This window comes from Anser anser, assembly GCF_964211835.1.
Source record: "Anser anser genome assembly, chromosome: 3".
Classification (NCBI taxonomy): Eukaryota; Metazoa; Chordata; class Aves; order Anseriformes; family Anatidae; genus Anser; species Anser anser.
The window spans coordinates 40157375-40176187 of NC_139722.1; the positions used below are offsets into that span (position 1 = coordinate 40157375).

The window sequence follows — 18813 nt, forward strand, 5'->3', positions numbered from 1 at the left end:
TTAGGCACACCCATAAAAGAGGAAAACCTCAACTAACGCCCTAACATAATGAATATGGGTTTTGTGGGGTCTCACATTGTTGCTTTCTGCTCATTTGTCCTCTTCCTGCGTCTGTCCTCTCTTTACCATCCCAGTGCTAGCATTTTACCTTTCCAGTTCAACCTCCTGCTCTCATTTCATTGCACCTTGGTGCCCATGCACACAGGAGGGACAAGCAGCAGCAGTGGTAGGACAACGCAGCCCTGAGTCACCGCCTGGCCCCCAGGACATGTATCCACATAGAGGCCATCCTGCTCCTGCCGCCAGTGCTGGCTGCTTGCTCCCTACGGCACTGGTCCTGGGGACAGGAGATGGTTCTTACACCCAGCACCAAACCTTTTGGCTGTTCCTGTAATCGCAGTTGAGATTGTCTGCAATTTTCATTTCCATTGGGGTACAAGGGCATAAAGGAGAAGGGAAAAAAAAAGAAGAAAAAAAAAAAAAAGAGGGAATTTGTATTATTGTTCACTCTATTTTTCTTGTGCTTTTCCATCCAGAACACCAGCATGGTATATTTTTCCCTGCCAGTGTTGCCAGCTTCCTGCAGCCAGGGCAGCACTAGTTTCCAGTGGTGCAGGCGAGTGGTTTTGGGGTGAGCAGGCAGCAGTGCAGGCAGGCAGCGGTGCAGGCAGGCTCCCACCTGCTGGAGACAGGCAGCTCTGCAGCCACGCTCCCTGGCTGCCCAGCAGGAGGGTTCCCAGCAGGCGGAGAGCTGGTGGGCATCTCCAGACCCCCAGCCTCCTGCCCTGGAGGTGACGGGTGCTTTGGTGTGTCAGGGGAGTGCACCCCAGCATGAAAATGAGACCACAGCTGGATGTGTATTTGTGTCTGGAAGGAAACAACACCTTCCTGGTGCCCTCTGGGGAAGGGAGAGGAGAGGAAACATTCTCAAGGCCCATAAAACTGGGGGCAGTGTGGGAAAACTCAGAGAGGTTTTTTTCTCTGAAAGAAAAAAAAAGAAGTTGATTTTCCTTTATCAAAAATGGAAATACGATCACTCTTTTTCCTGTCTTACATGCCTGCAATCACTGTAGAAAATGGAACTGCGCATTTTTTCCAATAGTACAATTTCCAAGTGTTACCAAGAGGCCTGGTATGTGCTCCCACTGACCTGATTCTTTTAAAACCCCAGAGCCCAAGAAGACATCGGCATTTCTGCCAAATGTTGTCTGTACTTTTTAAAAATTTTCTCTGGCACTAGAGGAAGACAAAAAAATGTCTTTTATTAATTTGTGCATGCCTTTTGCATATGGCTTCTGCAGCTCCTTAGAAGATGTCCTCTCTCCATGCAGTATTAAAGACACTGGCCAGTGTGCCAGGCCCACAAAAGCCCTTCACAGTCCCCAAGCAGGCAGCCCCGTAACAGCAACATCTTTCATAGGTGCCAAATTAGAAGAAATCCAGCATTTCTGAGAGATGATTAAGATGATCTGGTGGGGCTGCTCCATCCCCGACGTCAATAACCCAACGTTTTCCGTCTCACCGCTCACCTTGTGTCAGTGTCACAACATTTCCTGCTGGTCCTGAACGAGGCCTGCAATCTCCATTACATCATGTGCAGACAAAAAGGAGCTGCACTGTGCTTTGTGCTGAGAGTCACGGAGCTGCTCACGGGGTGCTGCCGTCATTCAGGGCCCCTTCCCACAAATGTACACAAACGGCAAGAGCTCGTCTCGGTGTCTCAGAGACGTGCAGCACTCGGCCTCTCTGTGGCAGCAGCAATTAGCGGCAGCGTTAATCACCTGCTGCGCCTCGTTGGAAGTCTGTGCCGTGACAGCATCCCCGCACCAGCACTTCTGGCTGTTTGAAGGCCTCGCCTGCGCAGGGCTGGCTTCGTTCTCACATTTCCTCCGGGGTTAGTCTGTTCTCCACAGCCTGGCGTCACTGCAGGAATGCGAGGAGAAAGGTAAAGAAGAAAAAACACCCCAACGTCTGAGACACCCCGGCCGTCCCTGTCTCTTCCCATTTTACCTGCTCAGGAGAGACGAGTCTCGTCTGTCCTCGTCTATTTACCTGGCACACCTTGGGGGGGTTCCCACCTTAGGAGCATTCATTTTGTGTAAGTCAAAGTATTGCAAAATACAAAATGGTGAAGTAAAATGCAGTAATTCTTGCTTTATACTACAGTTGTAACCTTCCTTCTAGTTATTTTCTGTGAGACCATCAGTAAACCTGTAGGCTGGCTCCTATCAGGTGATGAGTAAGGTGCAATAGCGGTAAAAGCCAGCACTCACAGGCGTAACTCTCTTTCCCTTTCTTGTGTGTGAATCACTTTTATTGTATCAGTGCTCTTGGGTCACGGGATAACCATAGCGACTTTTCTACTTCACGACCAGAGTTATTATTGGCATTATTTAATGACGTTTCAGCGGGTTTGGCTCTCCGGTTGGTTTTGCTTTTCATCCCACAGCTCCGGGAGAATGCCTCAGACCCTCACCCTGCAGGGTGGCCGCATGGTCCCCTGCCAAACCCCACGGGCTGTGGCCTCCTGCTTTCCACGGGCTGTTTCACTTGTGTGTGGCCATGGCCAGGGAGCTGGTGTCACCCTGGTGTGTCCAGGTCCCCTCCTGCCTCCCTGCGCTGTTCTGTAGCATATTGTGGAGTTTGGGTCCAAGCGATGCTGCTTGAGCTCTAAGTACGTATTTTTGGGGTCTGTTTTTCCTGTGGCGGAACAAAGCCGTATTTAGAGGTCAGGTGTGGGTGGGTGATTGCAACCCCTGATCCACGGCCAGAAGCGTTACATTACATAAAGAGGTTTTTTCTTCATTAAGGATTAATCTGTGCTAACCAACTGTCAACTGTTGGTAACGAGGGTTTATTAACATGCTGCCCTCCCCGGACTAGGGGCATTTAGCTGACTTATTACGTTAGATGTAATATGAAAATGCACTTATACATATCCCAGGCGTTCAGAGGCCCAGCTCTCAGCCTGCCCACGCAAGCAGTGCTGCAGGGGGTGAGGGCAGGGCTCGGCCCTCTGCCCTCCGCTGTGCTGCCTGGCTGCGGGATGAGGCACTTCTGTGTGAGACTTTATTCAAGTCAGGAGAGGGGGTTGTTCTGCCCTGCAGTGTTTCTGTAAATGTTCAGCAACTCGTCACTTCTGGGCTGCCAGGAGATGTTAGCAGGTGTTACGGGAGAGATGGGGGATGCTGTTCATGGATGAGTGATCACCTCCATGCAGCGTAACGAAGCGTTTAATGAAATAGTTTAAAAACCCATATACCAAAAATAAATATATCAGATTCATGTGAGGCAGAAACAAGGGTCATGGCAGACAGCAGATGGCTGGAGGGGTGGCTGCTTGGCAGCAAAGTGTGAAGTCCTCCCCGCTGAGCTGGTTACCTGAAAGCAGGTAGAGGGGAGGCTGGCCTGGGGCATGGGCAAAGTGCTCACGGTGTTCAGGCACGTCCAGGCTCAGGGAGAGAGATGGGAGCTGGCACAAAAGACAGTTCAGACACCGCAGTGCCGAGCATAACTAGACAACCAGGATCTACAAGCCTGAAATGGCCCTCTGAAACATGTGGAGCGAGGGTGGCACATAAAGCCGTGTCAACACCAGGCCGTACTGCAGCATCCACACACTTGAGAGGCTCAGGCATGAAATTCTGGACTTAAAGTGCCTCAGACAGAATATTTTTGTTTGTTTGTTTGTACAAAGTCATTTTATCTCCCACCGATTAGCCTGGTTAAACCTACTGGTTGACTAGATTGATGCGGTAAGGAAGCAGCCTTGCGGGTGTGGGTTGTACTTGAAAAGCAGCCTTGGTGATGTCTTCCTCTGGCAGAGCACTGGAGCTGTCAGTCACACGTTTTGATGGATGACTTTCGTCACCAGCTGTGACGTGGGAAGAATATTGACATGCTGTAGTGTTTATGTCAGCTCACAGAGGACTAAAGGAGAGAAAGCACAAACATTACAGCCATGATATATATATATATATATATTTATTTCTTTTTTAAGGAAGCCATGTTCTGCTAAGCCCTGCAAGGCAGTGCCTGCACGAGGGTGGGCAGGAGGTGGGAGAGCCCTTCTGTGGGAGGCTGAGCTTGGGGAAGGGCAAGCCAGGGGCAGCATCACCCCTGGGCAGCATCATGCCAGGCACCAGGCGCGTCTGAACGACACACACCAAGCTCATGCCCCAGCCGTATGCTGTATGAATGCCAGGGTGGGCTCCAGGCAGCTCGGCAAGCGCCATTTCCCACTAACAGCTCGGTTCCTAATTGAGTTACAGTTTTCACTTCCCTGGTCATTTAGGGCACAGAGTGCCTGAGAGCCTGGGGCAGACCATTTGGCCCCACGTAATCAGCAGGGCCTCCCATTTCGACCCTGTCCTTGCTTTCTGTACCATACACCTGCCCCTCTCCAAACCAGTAAGCCTTATGAAGCAAGGGCTCCTGCTCCTCCTCCCGGGGCCATCACCGGGAGGAAAGGGAGGTCTGATGTGCCAGGAATCTGGCAGCAAAATCCTGCAAACACCCATCACATCTGCAGACCTGCGCTGATCTCCTTCATGGACAAAACACAAAGGGGGAGCTCCCCACCCTGCCCTGTGAGGAAGAGAAACCTTTCTTCCCACCCACCATCCTTGGGGCAGATCGGAGCCATCTGGCAACACCAACCCCACAAAGAAAGAGGGCCCACAGGGGCGTACTGTGTGGGACCATGGGTTGAGGAAATGTTCTTTGTTACCATCCCCGGGGTGGCAGTTTGCAGCCGTTTCATGCTCACAGCTGGGGGTGACCGTCTGAGCTGCTTACAGTCTCCAGACCCAGCTTGAGCAGACCTTCCCTCCCCATATAGTCCTACAAAGTCTTCCTCAGCACCACACGAAACACCCAGAAACATGTGTGAGATGCCAACACTACTTCTTGCTGCAATGATGTGGTCTTTTTCTTGTCCAGCTCCTTGGAAAGTGTCTTGTCTCCCCACCTCTGGGCTGATTAATGCTGCCTTTCCTATTTTGTGGAACAACATAAGTGAAACTGTAGATGACAAAAATGCACATATTTACTTGGAGGCCATTGCGATTACAGTCAGCTTGAGGCACTGAAGGTCTCCTCCCAGCCATACCGTTAGTATGTGTTTATTATGCACCTATATAAGAAAGGTTTAAAATTTTATGGTTGAAATGAATTTGGACCGTAATAAAAATCCAGATAAAATGGAAAGAGCCAGGAGGGTAGAGTTCTGTCCCATTTCCCAAAATATATTTGTTCAAGTAATTCAAACTGTCGTTACAATTAACTTGTTCTTTCATTTCCCTCTCTGAATTCCCTCTAAGCTAAACACACAATTTTCTTCTATAAATCTGTGTGACAAGTAGAGCAGTAAAATCTTTTTTTTTTTTTTTTTCCACATCATTTATATGCATTTTCCACGGATTGGCTTCCCAGGCACATTTCCTAAGCTAATTTCTTTGGTTGCAAGGGCAAACATCAACATTCAGAGCACCCCGAAAGTCTTGTGGGAGCAATCCCATTTGGACAACTGGCTAAGATGAGTCGTGGTTGTTTTCTCAAAGGCAAAAATCAGTCTTACAGTCATCTTCTAAGGGCTTTCTGTTTGTTCTGAGGAACAGGCAACAAGTGGCTCTCCTGGTTAGGGGGTCCCCAAAGGCAGGCATGGGGAATACCCTTCATGGCCTGTCAATGTCTTGTGAGTGCCCCGCGGAAGGCTGGCTAAGGACCAGCTAATGACACACGTGGCTGGAACTGAGTCCAAACCTTTTGCCAAAACAGCTACATCACCACACGCCTCCACCCCACTCCACTGCCCCATGGCTTGTGGGGATCCCACCACTTCAGGGCTGTGTCCTGCTGCTGCCAGCTGTACACAGGGTGTATGGCAATCGTAGGCCATCAAATCTGCTTGGAAATCAGTCACTGGCTGGGCCCCACCACATGGTGCTCACGGCAGCTGTGCCAGCATAGCACAGCATGGCTGGCTTCCAGCCCTAGCCTGCTGCTGTGACCCCACAGCTGATATACATGGGCAGTTGAAGTCTTCTTCCATGGAGGCAACTCAGGTTAGCATCAAAAGCTGGTGGCATAAGGCATCGTTCATTTGGAGAACATTTTGTGGACAGCTGTGGCTGACCCTGAGCATCTCCTGGGAACCAAGAGCCTGGAGCTTTTCTGCCAAGGGCCTTGGGAATTTATTGAGGGCCTTGGTTGGCTTGTGGAGTAGAGCCTGAGCAAAGGGAGCCAGCTGAAGGACTTGTCCCAGACAGCAGAGGACGACTTCTTCTTGCCCAAATCAAAGCATGCCACATGTGGTGTGTGATATCCAGGCACCATCTGCCTTGGGAAAGCTGGGTCCTCCCCTCCTCACCTGTGGTCACCCCATATGGCCACAAGAGCTGGACACAATGAGCAGCACCTCATCCTGCTCATGTCTGATGTCTCTCCCCACTGTTCTCACTTCGTCTGAAATGGTAATTCCTCTAACCAGGAGAATAATGACCCCAATGCGTTATTTCAAATGTCATTTTTTGTAAAGGAATTAATCAGCTTACTGCGAGACTGGATTACATTTTAATTTTTATAGTGCTAAAGTCTTTCTGTTTTTAAATGCATTTTTCAGTTCTTTAAATTTCAGGAGGGCAGCATCTCACTTGGTTAGACCATGCCTTACTCTAATCTTTTCAATGTGGAAATTTGACAGACAATAGCCATTATTCAGTAGTCCTGGTATCAGTTTAGCCCGTGCACATTTCTTTTCAGCCGTATTGTCTGCGTTAGGGATAATAGCAAAGATTGGACAGCTGGGAACTACAGGCAGTTTTATCTTCCATTAGTAAGTGTGGAGAGAATCTTTTCAAAGCACAAAGGATGAATTATATGTAAAGCTTTCATTTATAGTCAAATGGAGATTGAGAAATCTACCTGCCCTGAAAAACATGCCCTGAAATTTAAAGTAATTATTAACATTTCTTCAGCCGTGGGCTGCAGTTTTCACAAAAGGTCTCTGTAGCTTATAGCTGTAATTAATGGCTCAGTTTTTCCAAGGAGCTTTGCGTATTTCAAAGTACTTGAATGCTTCCACTGAATTTCTTCCACCTTTTGAAATGCTTTTTATTTAAAATCAATTACAAATGAGGTGTTTATTCAAATCCTCTACCACTGGGCATTAACTTGTAGCTAGCAGATCTCCAAACGGAATTTAAATCACACTTTAACGTTCACACCATGAAATGGACTCATTTCCACCCTTTCCATTTTCTGTTTTATTAACAGGTTTGATTACAGTGATCAGCACAGTGGTTTGTACCCATTGTACAACAAGTTTAGCACCAGCATTCCTCACAAGCTTCTCAGCATGTCCTTTTTCAGAAGGAAAACGTGAGAGAACCCATAATTTTTATTTATGGAGTAACTTGCGAATGCCTCATTTCACGGCCCTTGGCTGTCAATAAAAGACTTTCTTCAAATCAGCATAATCTGTAAGTTTTCTTGGGCATAATAAATGTTAATTTACATACTATATGTTACAATTTCACATATGTACACAATTTCACAGAGGTACACATCCCAGAGTCTTCCTTTGTTATATGCTACCCATATATACATTATACATATGTGTACATGTATATGTGTGTATATATATATATTTTTCAAAGACACGATTTGATTAGACAGAAGTAAGAATATAATACAGGCAGACGCAGCATGAGCAGAGCCGACATTTTGTCTCTTCATGGTTGGACCAGGTTACTCAGAGATGGTGTACTCATGGGCTTTATTTGCCCAAATACCTTATGCACTTCTGGAAATCCTGTCCTTCAGTAGGTTAATTGTCCAGATGCTCAGTGCATCACAGAATTGGGTTGCATCCATCCAACATTGGTCAGAGACTCGCTCCAGGCACTATTTTTCAAAACAGTGGTTGGATCTTGGGATTGTAAGTTAGTGCCCATGAAGTCTCTTGTAACCCAGGAGAGATGAAAAGTGAAATACATTCTCAATATCATACTTTAATATTTGCTCTAGCTTCATGCCTAGCCATATTCCTCCTAATAAGCAGAAAAACACAACTCAAAAGCTGCCTGAAGCAAATGTCTTGGTTTTATTCTCATCTATATTTTTCATCTGTTGTTTTAATGAGTAATAATTATAAGCGGTGCCCACGATAGAATTTTTTTTTCCTTTAATGGAAAAATACCCTTCTTGATGATGTTGCAGGCTGTATAATTGTGTCTGGCAGAAACAGATGTGGATGTTTCACCATGCACCAATCTATCAGTCACGTACACAGGCGTGTACAATAATCGTAAGGTTCAGCAACCATTACTGTGCTCCACACACATGCTAGTTAAGCTCCTCAGCCCCTCCTGAGGTAGGTAAATGTCATTGCTCCCCATCTTCCAGATGGAGAAGCCGAGGCACCGGGGGGTTGAATGGCAGCACCGTGCCTGGCGGTGCAGGCCTGCCGGCCTCCAGCAGTGCATGGCCCCAGCAAAGGCCCCTGCCTGCCCTGCTCCGCTGCCTCGTCACAGCGCTGAGACCCATCCTGCTAAGTCCGGGCTTTAAGCTCTCAAAAGTTGTCTGGGCTCTCTTTTTTTTTAATAGTTTTTGCCTCTTTAATGTGGTTATCCCCACTTGTTGATGACAGAACTGTCCAGGTTTCAGCTCCGAGAAGAGTGGGATGTGGTAAATTCACGGATCTGATGGCTCCAGGAGAGAAATGTCAGGCTGGGTGAGAGGACAAGCCTTCCTCTCAGACACTGTCCTCCCATCGCTTCCCTTCTCTGCAGTGATTTCAGGGCTGTGCTTTCTTACTTTCATGACCACACAGAACTCCATAAATGACAGTTATTAACATGGCTGATGAAAGGGGTACGCCGTTCTGAATTTAATTTCTCTGATCAATTTTGTTTCCAGTAAATCAGTGTGACCATCGGTGTGACTTAGGCAGCAATATCTGAGGCACAAGGAAAATTCTGGGTGTTGTTGACAGCCTGGAGTTGACAATTCCCAGCCCACTTCTACATCCCTTGAGATTTAAGATGTAAGATTTATTGCTACAGTAAGTAGGAAAATTCACACACCAACAGTTACAGTTTTATTATTTTTGTTTGTTTCTCCCGTATTAATGTGATTTAGATGAATCTTCCTGGCCCAACCCTAGTCAGATGTGTAATTGAATCTTATCATTGAATTGCTTTCTACACTCAGTCTCAGATCTTCATACTTCAGGCTCTGCCCATCCTGCTGAATTTCAGCTTGGCAACCAAATGCTTTGATGAATATAATCTCCACAGCCAAAAAGCCATGATGTTTTTTAAAAATAAAAGGCATGCAAATTTGGCCATCATTGTCTTGCTGCTATTGTGTAGAAATATTTGGGTTTTGTTGTCAGTGCTGTTAGCAAAGGAAGGGAAGATATCACTGGATGGAAAACAAAATGCCAAGCTGTGTAGTTGGTTACAATGCTTTCCAGCAGCTTCAAAGGACTTACATTGACCTTGTAGCCAGAGGCCAGACAGGGTTTCACTGAATCCCACAGTATTATTCTTGCCACTTCATTCTCTGACATGTCTATATTTCTGTAGAAAGAAGTTCTGACAGGCATCTCTCCCTGTTGATCCAAAATCCCTGATCAGAAGGGCAGTGTGTTGATTTGGAAAGGCATGTTGGGATATACTATTTCTCCATGGTCTGCACTTTCCTCACAGGGGTGAGGAAAATCTTTGAAAGCTACCAGTGCTGCCCTCAACAATGTTTTCTACTTCTGAAGAAAATGATGGTCCCAGAGATGATGCCCATTCCCATACAGTGGCTGTGCATGCTACTCACAAGCTTTCCTTCTCATTTTAGAGGTCAGGTGCTACATATCACGTGCTGCACTCAGGTTATATGGAAACACATGCCTAAACCTCCCTGTTTTCATTACTCACATACCCTGGGAGCCATCTGCTGTGAATTCATGGGCTGTGAATTCATTGTTCTGTTTTATCCACTCACTCAAACATACCACCTGCACTCTGTAACCAGCCCTGTGGATCCTGGACAGCCAACAGTCTCGCTGGTATCAATGTAGGTCCTGTCCAGAGAGAACACAATTTGGACCCTAAAAGGATGTCTCGTTCATAAGCCGATGGAAAGAAACATTGTATTCATAAGCCAAAGAAAAGTCGTTGTCAAAGACAGAGATTTTTGAAAGGAGAGGCCTCATTCAGACCCCTTTCAGGAGATGCAGTTCCCAGGCCGCTCCTTGCAAGTCGCATACGTCAACTCCCCCAGGACAGCCTGTGTCAACGCACTCTCTGGTTGTCCATTGCATAGCAGGCAGCTCCAGTGTTGCCGGCCCCAAACGTACATACAGCACCTTTTGAGCAAACAACGAGCACATATTTTCAAGTATGAGAAACAGCATGTATCATAAAGCAAATGGGAGCTGGGGTGTGGGTTGGAAAGCAACTGGCACAGCAGGCTTCTCCATGATGTGCATGGAGTTGCCCACTGGAGGATGTGTCCTCCACTTAACCTGCCAAAACAGCTGTAAAATGATCAGCTTTCTGGCTTTGCATCCAAATTGAACTTAAAAAAGAACCAACAAAAGAGAGTTCTGTAAGTGTCTTTTGCTTCAGTCATTGCCGTGCAGGCATGCCTAGCTAAAGACGGACCAATATATCAAATTAAAAAATATATAGGTGCCTGGAAATATTAATCTGGAGTATTTATCAATTGCATGAGTGTTCTGGATGATGCGCAAGCCCACATGGCCCTTCAGGCCTCTCTTCCTTGATGAATTAGATGCGTTGCTCATGGCTAAGTGCACAACCATCTTTTCTTGTTTTTCTTCCTCTGGGACCATCTGGCTTCTTGTATACCCTGCCAGGCTGTTGGCATCAGATTCACTGTAGTTTCCATCCAGCATCATAGTTTTTGAATGAGGTATTCCACATGTACATGGAAACTAGGAACACAAACAAGAAACACAGCTGAACACTGGAAGAACGCAATGGCAACAGAAATGGTGCCTTTCTTTTAACAGACAGTTTGTAAACAGTGGAGCTTGAAATTTTAGTTGAAATACTGTAACCAAAAAAAAAAATCACTTTTTTAAACAAAACATCATGTTTTTTCCTTGTGTTCCGAAAGAAAAAGTTGTGGTTTAGATACAGTGCTTTGACAAGCAGGTTCAGAAAAAAATAGAAAAAGTGCTTTTGCAGATATAAAACCAAAATGGTTTTTTAGCTAGCTCTGTTCAGCCTTTCTGTCTTGAGATTCCTTGTTATGCATTCTTTGTGCTTACAAATATTCGAAGGCAAGATACAGTTTTATCTGTGTCAATGGGTTATTCAGTACATGTTATGGAAAAAGAGCCAAGTTCTGTTTCACAGATAAATGTATTTCCTGTGTAAAACTGGTTTTAAATGAAGGCAAGATTCAGTTAGATGTCCAGTGTAAAATCCCAGCACTGTTTAACTCAATGTCAAAGCTCACATTGATTTCAGCAGTGCCAAAGTGCATCCCACAGTGAGTACAGGTAGAATTTTGAATAGCAAATACTATATTCTCACAGTTAAAATCTGTATGTTTTCTTTCTCAGCAACACGGATTATATATTTATATGAAATAAAAATGGATTCCAAAATCTCCTTTCTGTGAGGAGTTGCTGCCTCTGATTCCCCACAAATTGCTCTGTCTGCTTTCCTCACCCAGTAACACTTTGCCCCCAGTTCCCTCTTCTGCCAACTTTGATGGTTGGGTTATTCAAGGAATTGCTTATGTAAGTTCCACTAATATAATGAAGGATACATACACAAAAATACAGTATATTCAGGATGCTACTGGAAAACTCCACACTGAAGACTTGCTCCTCAATGTAACCAACAGCTCATATTGCTTACTGAAAGCCTGGAAAATGATTTATGAACTGTTTTCTGTGTTACAGTCATGACCAAATGCTTTGATAGCAGCAGATGGTGTTAAGAAAAAAACATGACAAGTTTGTAGCCCGTTTGCTCTAACACGTTAGTCCTATCACTCCGGGAACTTTTTGGAGCACTCCATGTGTACAGTTGAACAACTGTGTTTTAAGACATACTTTATGCAAAGCAGGTGTACATGCAAGTTGAGGGTTTTTTTTTGTTGCACAAAGAGATAAACTTAGTTTTATCTCTCTTCAAAGATAAATCCTATCCCTTATATCCTCCTCTCTCAAACAAACAAACAAACAAAAAACAACCAACCAACCAACCAAACCAAACCAAACCAAAAAAAAAACCGCAGGAAAGAATTATGTTAGGCTCTTTATCATCAACTGATGACAGGCCTGGGAGGTGGTGGGTGGAAGGGAATGCAGTTAAAGGCAGCAAGTTAATCGTTGCAGGACCCAACAGAGAAAGTATATTCTGCAGATGTACTTTTAGCCCCAAATTCCCTTGTTGCAGTTCCTTTGGTTTAATGTGCTGTGCGCTGACAGTCACCCATGTGGACAAGAGAGCCTAATGTACTAGAAGGCCACCTCCACACAGTCTTAAATCACACCTGTCTCCACAAACACATACACACAGAAGGACACTGCATAAGTTCACCCAGCAGCAATTTTAGTCTCTGTCTACATTAATAAATTAAATACTGCCAAAGAGTGTCCCAGGGTATGGGAACTTAACTGACAACACTACTAAGTGTCAGAAAGGTCTCTGGCCTCAATTTTGTCCAGGCCAACTAGCACCAAAACACTCCTGTGTATGGTTTGGGAATTAGCACGGGCACATTAAAAATTGTGAGCATAAACTTGGCTAACTGTTAGAGTATGCTTGGTCTCACAGAACAACTCTGCTAATACACATACTGCATGCAATAGAAAGACCAGATCAGCTTTAAAAAAAAAATAAAAAATGAATGAATGGCTAAACAAGATCAAAGTTTTCCTCACCTTGTCCCGGAGTTTCCTCTCCTTTCGCTCTTGCACAGTGGTCAGGTAATTCACTGCTGCGTATTCCAGCACCGAGAGGAAGACGAACACAAAACTGACCCACAGGTAAATGTCCACTGCTTTGATGTAGGAAACACGCGGCATGGAGGCATTCACCCCCGTGATGATCGTGGACATGGTCAGCACGGTGGTGATCCCTGGGAAGAACCAAGAGAAATAAATGATGCTGGTTGATCCAGTCCATAAGGCTACTCTCAAGAAAAATAGAACTATGCTCTACATAATGTCCTGGCAGATGTTTGATGTGAATTATTTGGTGATAAGTATCTCTCTTGCTGATGCAAAACTGCCCTTACTGCCTGCACTTTGTGCACGTGAAGGGCTGAGTTTCAAGGAACAACAGGGCAGCCACATCATTTTGCTGGGAACTGCATTTACCTCCTTCCTTAACCCCCAGAGTCAGGATTCCTCTCTGCACTGAGACAGTTGTTCAGCTTTCCTTTAGCCAAAACTACTTCTATTTTAACACACTGCCTAGAGTTGAGTCTGCTAAGACCAGTGGTGACAAGGACTCCTGTTTCCTAACTGTACCAGCTTGTGCCCCAGGGACCGCCAGAAAGCAGCCTGACTTCTGGCCACGGCAAAAGAGGATTTGATCTAAATCACAGGCACTATAACAGATGTGCAATGAAGATAAAATTAATACTTTTAATTGTGTGGTAGGGAAGTTTTATATTAAACAGTGCAAAAGAATGGCATTATGTTTTTACCTCTAATACTTGTCTGCAGTTCGAACTGTGGGAATTAAAAAGTTTTTAAAACCACCCTCATACTACCTATATAGTTGTGTGTATGTGTAGCTGTTTGTATGTAAATATACATATGTGTGTGTGTATATGTATATGTATTTAGATAGATATAGATAAAATTGTGCAAAATAGTATATACTTTCTTTGGATAGTCATGGAGACAAAAATATTTGCAAGTTGTCAAAGCCACTTAAGTAGAGAAATGTAGCCAAAAAGCATTCATAGCTACTTCAACCTTTTCAAAGTAGTGACCTCTGCAAATACAGTTACTGTTGTTCATTTTATCATCAGTTTCTCCCTTTTTTTTTCTCCCTTTTTTTTTTTTTAATAATATCCACTGAACAGATTCCTTTCAGTGGAGTAGACTCTTGGCTGCCTCTTCTCATATGCTTGCTGCAGTGCACAGCTTTCTAATTGAGACAAGGTGTGGGGCTAAAATACTGTTTCACGCTTTTAGTATTGGAAACCTTACATATTAAAATTCAGAGATTTTTCTTTCTCTAATCTTTGTATGGAGTAAACAAACAATTTCTTTTTATTCTCAGATGAAAGCATTTTCTCCAGCTCTGGCACAGAAAATGCTCCTCCTGATGGGTATTCAGATGTCCAAAAATGCAAAGTGGTGTGTGCAGGATTTTCAAGCCTTCTTCTTCCCACTCCTTCAAATGAGAGACATCCCCACTCCAGAACCCTCAGCCCCTCAACACAAGTCCCCCTTGGTTGATCAGACACAAACCTGTGCAGGATACTGCTCTGGATCCAGCTCTAGGCACTGATGAAAACTGTAACAGAAGCCTTAACCTCTGTTCAGGTGCTTAAACTGTAAAACATGACCCTCACTGACAGTAGCACGTGTCTCAGCACTACAGGACTGGGCAATGGGGTAAAATCTTGGCTCATTGACTCATGAATTATGAAACCTCTCTTCTCTGCCCACTTTTCTTTTTTAAACCACAGCTCTCTCTGTCCTGAACTAAATATAGATCAGGAAGATTGCTTGGCAATGACGGACAAACTGCAAGTTTTGCAAGATATTGATCATCAAATAAGAGACAGTTGCTTCCCAAAAAAGCTTTAACCATCAAAATGACCAGTTCCCTTTCCTGCCCAAACTTTCACATTCAAAGATTTTCACACAGTCAGGATTGCTCTTACCCAAAGAGACTCTGGCAGGTACTGCTCTGCGGTCGATCCAGAAGGACACCCAGGACAACATGACCATCAGAGTGGCGGGGAAGTAGGTCTGGAGCAGGAAGAAGAAGATGTGCCGGCGTAACGTGAAGTTTATGTAGAGGCGATTGTACCAACCTGTGAGAAAGAAGGAAAGGCAGAATCAGTGAGAGCAGCCTGGATGGCAGGTACAGCAAGGCAAGATCTTCCTTTTGATCTTTTGTTTCTAAAGGGCAGAAAAAAGGGATACTGATCTTTCAAAACATGGGTTGTCCAGACAGTGGAGACTGCATTTCAGTGAAACACAATCCCACAGGAGACAAGTGCAGGAGGAGTTAGACAAGACCCTTCTCACTAGCAGTCAGTACAGCATTAGCAGTAGTTTTAGCAATAGCAGCAAATCAGAAAATTCCAATACCTGTGCTACTGTAGAAAGCTAGTCTTGATGTAGTGTGGAATTTTTGTATCAAAAACTGAGACAAAGAAATCTTCTCATCCGTTTTCAGAGATTCATTCCCATTTTTCCAATACAGCATCAGATCTTCATCAGTGTAAGCATCTTAGGCAAAGAAAAAAAAAACAATACAGTATGGTTTTAGCGTGGAGGAAAAAAGAAAAAAAAAAAAGATTAATAGATCCAGAGAACAACAGAACAACAGATTAACAAACAGAAAGCCGTCTTTAATGTGAAGCAATGCCACAAAAAAAAAGTTTTCTAACAACAGTGAGTGAAAATGATCTTACCATATGATATACCAGGGCAACAACAAAAACAAAACAACAGGGCATCCTGATGCGGGGAAACACATCCTCTTTTTACCCTGTGCTGGTGAAACTACAGGGCAGATGGTACTTTTCTGAGCATCACATATCAAAAATCGCAGACAAAGTATTGCTAACTCATGAGAGTAACTCAGGAAATAGCTATGGGTTAAATGGCTGAATTTAGAGGAATGGGGAAATGCAGACACCTCAAGCTGTCTTGGAATGATAAAGGCAAAAATGACAGGTATGATTTGAAGCAAAAATCTAGAAATGTTTGAAGACCGTAAGTGAAAAACTTAAGGAGTCATTTGATACGTTCGGTGGCAGGAATGGAGAATGAAGGGGTTGTCAGGATGGCTGGGTGCTGGAGCACAAGGTGTAGGAGGATGCCACAAAATCCAAAGCTGCATCAAGGGATTTTTTCCGAGCAAGTAAAAGGCAACTTTCTCATGATGAGGGCAGTCAAACATTTGAATGTGTAGCACAGAGAGGTTGTGGAACCCCTATTACTTTGCAGATGTTTAAAACCCAACTAGACACAGCCCTCAGAAAGCCACTCTAAAGTTCTCCCTGCTCTGACCACCATGTTGGACTAGCTGGTTTCATTATCAACCTAAAACTCTTCTCCAGTGTAAATTACCCCGTAATTCTGTGATTCTGTTGTTGCTAAAGGAAAATTTCAGTTAAATGGCTGAGAAGACCTCAAAACATTTAGACATTAGTCTTGGCACACCCTGGAGAAAGTTTACAGAACAACCATGAAAATTTTACTGTTCAAATCACTTTCTCCACAGAAAACTCCTTCCCAAAGAAGCTGACCCCAAGCCACAGAGTTTGCAGGATCACAATTATCATACATTAGCCATATTGTGGATGAAATTTAGAGAAAATCAATGATCATTATATTCTGCTTTGTGCTGTGACACTTGAAGGCACCAGCTTCCAGTCAGAGGCAATGAACAGAACACAACTTCTCCTCCCAAATTTCTCATCAGCAAGCTGTTGAGAACCAGTATATGTTGAACACTTCTATTGACATTTTTGTGTGTGTGTGTGTGTTTTTGAAAGTGCCATCTACCAAAATTCATACAAGAATGCTTTCCTTGCAAATTCCCCTGTCTTGCAGCATGAGGCCCAGGCCAATACAAGCCAATAAGTTAATATGAATACTATCGGTGACTTTGGTGAACTTTTTTTTCAGGCTTTAAAATAGACTGTATTCTGAAACATGTCTGGTTTATGTGAGTACAGCAGCTCTGGAGCACGCCTAGCTAGAAACACAGGTACAACGTACAGCTTTCCAGCTCCAGAGAACACGTCTGCGAGTCCAGGGGGAAGCGGCTGAAGTCCATGTTGCACATTGCTGTCACTGTGATCCTAGAAGGCAAAAATGAGAAAGGTTGTTTTCTATGAGGAGAAATGAAGGAAGAACGTTAACACACACAGGCAATTTTACATCTTTAAAGCCAGCAAAAATCCACAAGAAAATGCCTAGCAACTCTTCAAGTACAAGGGAGATAAATTATATGCAGAAACTCCAGTGGAAACTGTAATTTCAATACCTGTCAAGGAACTAAAGCACAATCTTGGACGTTACAGTAATACTAATGTCAATACAGATATTTCCACCATGTTTTATATCCAACTATTTCCCTAGAAGGCAACAACAAAAGAATAATTTCACCATTTACATTTAAGATCCCCTTATGTCCAGTTTGCTTAAGGGTTTCCTCATTTTCTCTTTGATCACTCTCCTCCATAGTCACACCAACAACAACCCAAACCTGAGGAACATGGCCAACCTTATTGCAGGCCAAAAACTTCATCTGGTATAGATATTATTAAGGCAAAAATGGTTTATTTCTGTCCTCAGACCGATTCTTTATATCTGTGTGGTGTATTTCTGTGGCAGGGGGTGTAAGATGGGTGCAGCTGTATTTCAAGGCATGAGATTTGCCTCTGTTAAGTTCACATCTTAGTTAAAGAGCTGCAACAATCACAGCTCCAGTTTTTAAATCTGAGTCCACTTGTGCATGACTTTGTGTAACAAGTTTTTCAGTGGGTTGGTGAACTTGCTCTAGTGGACAGTTTTGCAGAGGAGCTCCGAGCTTAGTAGGGGCAAATCAGCTGTGAGTCATCGTTTCAGAAGCTGGCTTATTTTGGCTGTGACCATTTTCTAGATTCATTGCAGATGTCTATAAACAACTGTTCTTCTGTTCAAGGGTCTGTGATCCAAAGCCTAATCTTCCCTATGTTCTCATCACCCCTGAAAACCACATGCTGTTCCTTTTAACTATGAACTAGAGCAGAGTTTTGCCATATGAGCCAAACGTAAAAACTTCTGTGTGGTACCTTTGTCCTTATCTGGTTCTAATAAAATGGACAACATCTTAGTTGAGTTGTGAGCAGTCAGACCTTTCATGCAATAAATGGCTTCCAAAGAGGGAAAGTGTTCCTAGATGTTTGGACAAGGTGGGATTTTGTAGCTCAGGAGGACTGGGCAAAATGGAGTGTCCTTATAGTGCATCTCTCTTTCTTACGCTTGTTTCTTTGTGGTTTTAATAATTTGTCAAGGGTTTTTCAAATAAATTAGAATTGTATTTGGAATACGGATCCAGTGAACTTTAGAGCACGCAGGCTTGGTGGGATATTGTCCTAATTAGGAAGCTATCATACACTATGCTTATTCTTTCAAAAGAAATAGCCCCCTGAATCAAATAAATAAATAAATAAATAAATAAAAACACTTTCATAGCTTTTGAGAAATATTTTACCATAAAGTGAGTAAGTTCCAGACAGGTCCTAGAAAGGAAATCCTTGTGCCATGAAACATTAAAAGGTCACTGCACATTGAGGACAATTTTCCTGTCCTGGGGAAATGTGCTTTTGTCTGGGTTCTTAGGTTTTCTCCGCTGGCAGTGTATTTTTCTTTGCATCTTTTTTTTCCTTTCAGATGAAGGAAATATAATCAGCTGGGCTGTGCCTCAAGAGTCTTCCAGCCAACAAATCTACTAGAAAATTGGGGACTCCAGTGTGTCTTTAATGCTGCTGCTTCAGCTTCAGTAAACTTAAACCTTTACATCGACATAAAAACTCACAAAAAACTAACAAACAAACAAAAAACCTTTTTCCAGACAAACAGGA

General features: G+C 43.9%; 1 protein-coding gene across 3 annotated transcripts in view; it reads right to left on the reverse strand.

Moving 5' to 3' along the window:
• Window positions 1–6678: 6678 nt before the first annotated feature.
• LOC310897348 (gamma-aminobutyric acid receptor subunit rho-2) overlaps window positions 6679–18813 on the reverse strand; it is a 33250-nt gene continuing 21115 nt past the window's right edge. For 2 of the 3 annotated variants that reach the window (XM_083830882.1, XM_083830881.1), the window contains exons 3-7: window positions 16964–17046; window positions 15323–15463; window positions 14890–15042; window positions 12926–13122; window positions 6680–10957 (exon numbers count right to left, since the gene is read on the reverse strand). In XM_083830882.1, coding sequence (XP_083687008.1) covers window positions 10649–10957; window positions 12926–13122; window positions 14890–15042; window positions 15323–15463; window positions 16964–17046 — 883 coding nt within the window. In that variant the 3' untranslated portion in view covers window positions 6680–10648. Of the gene's footprint in view, window positions 10958–12925; window positions 13123–14889; window positions 15043–15322; window positions 15464–16963; window positions 17047–18813 lie in introns of all 3 variants that reach the window. The other variant, XM_083830880.1, reaches the window with a different exon arrangement.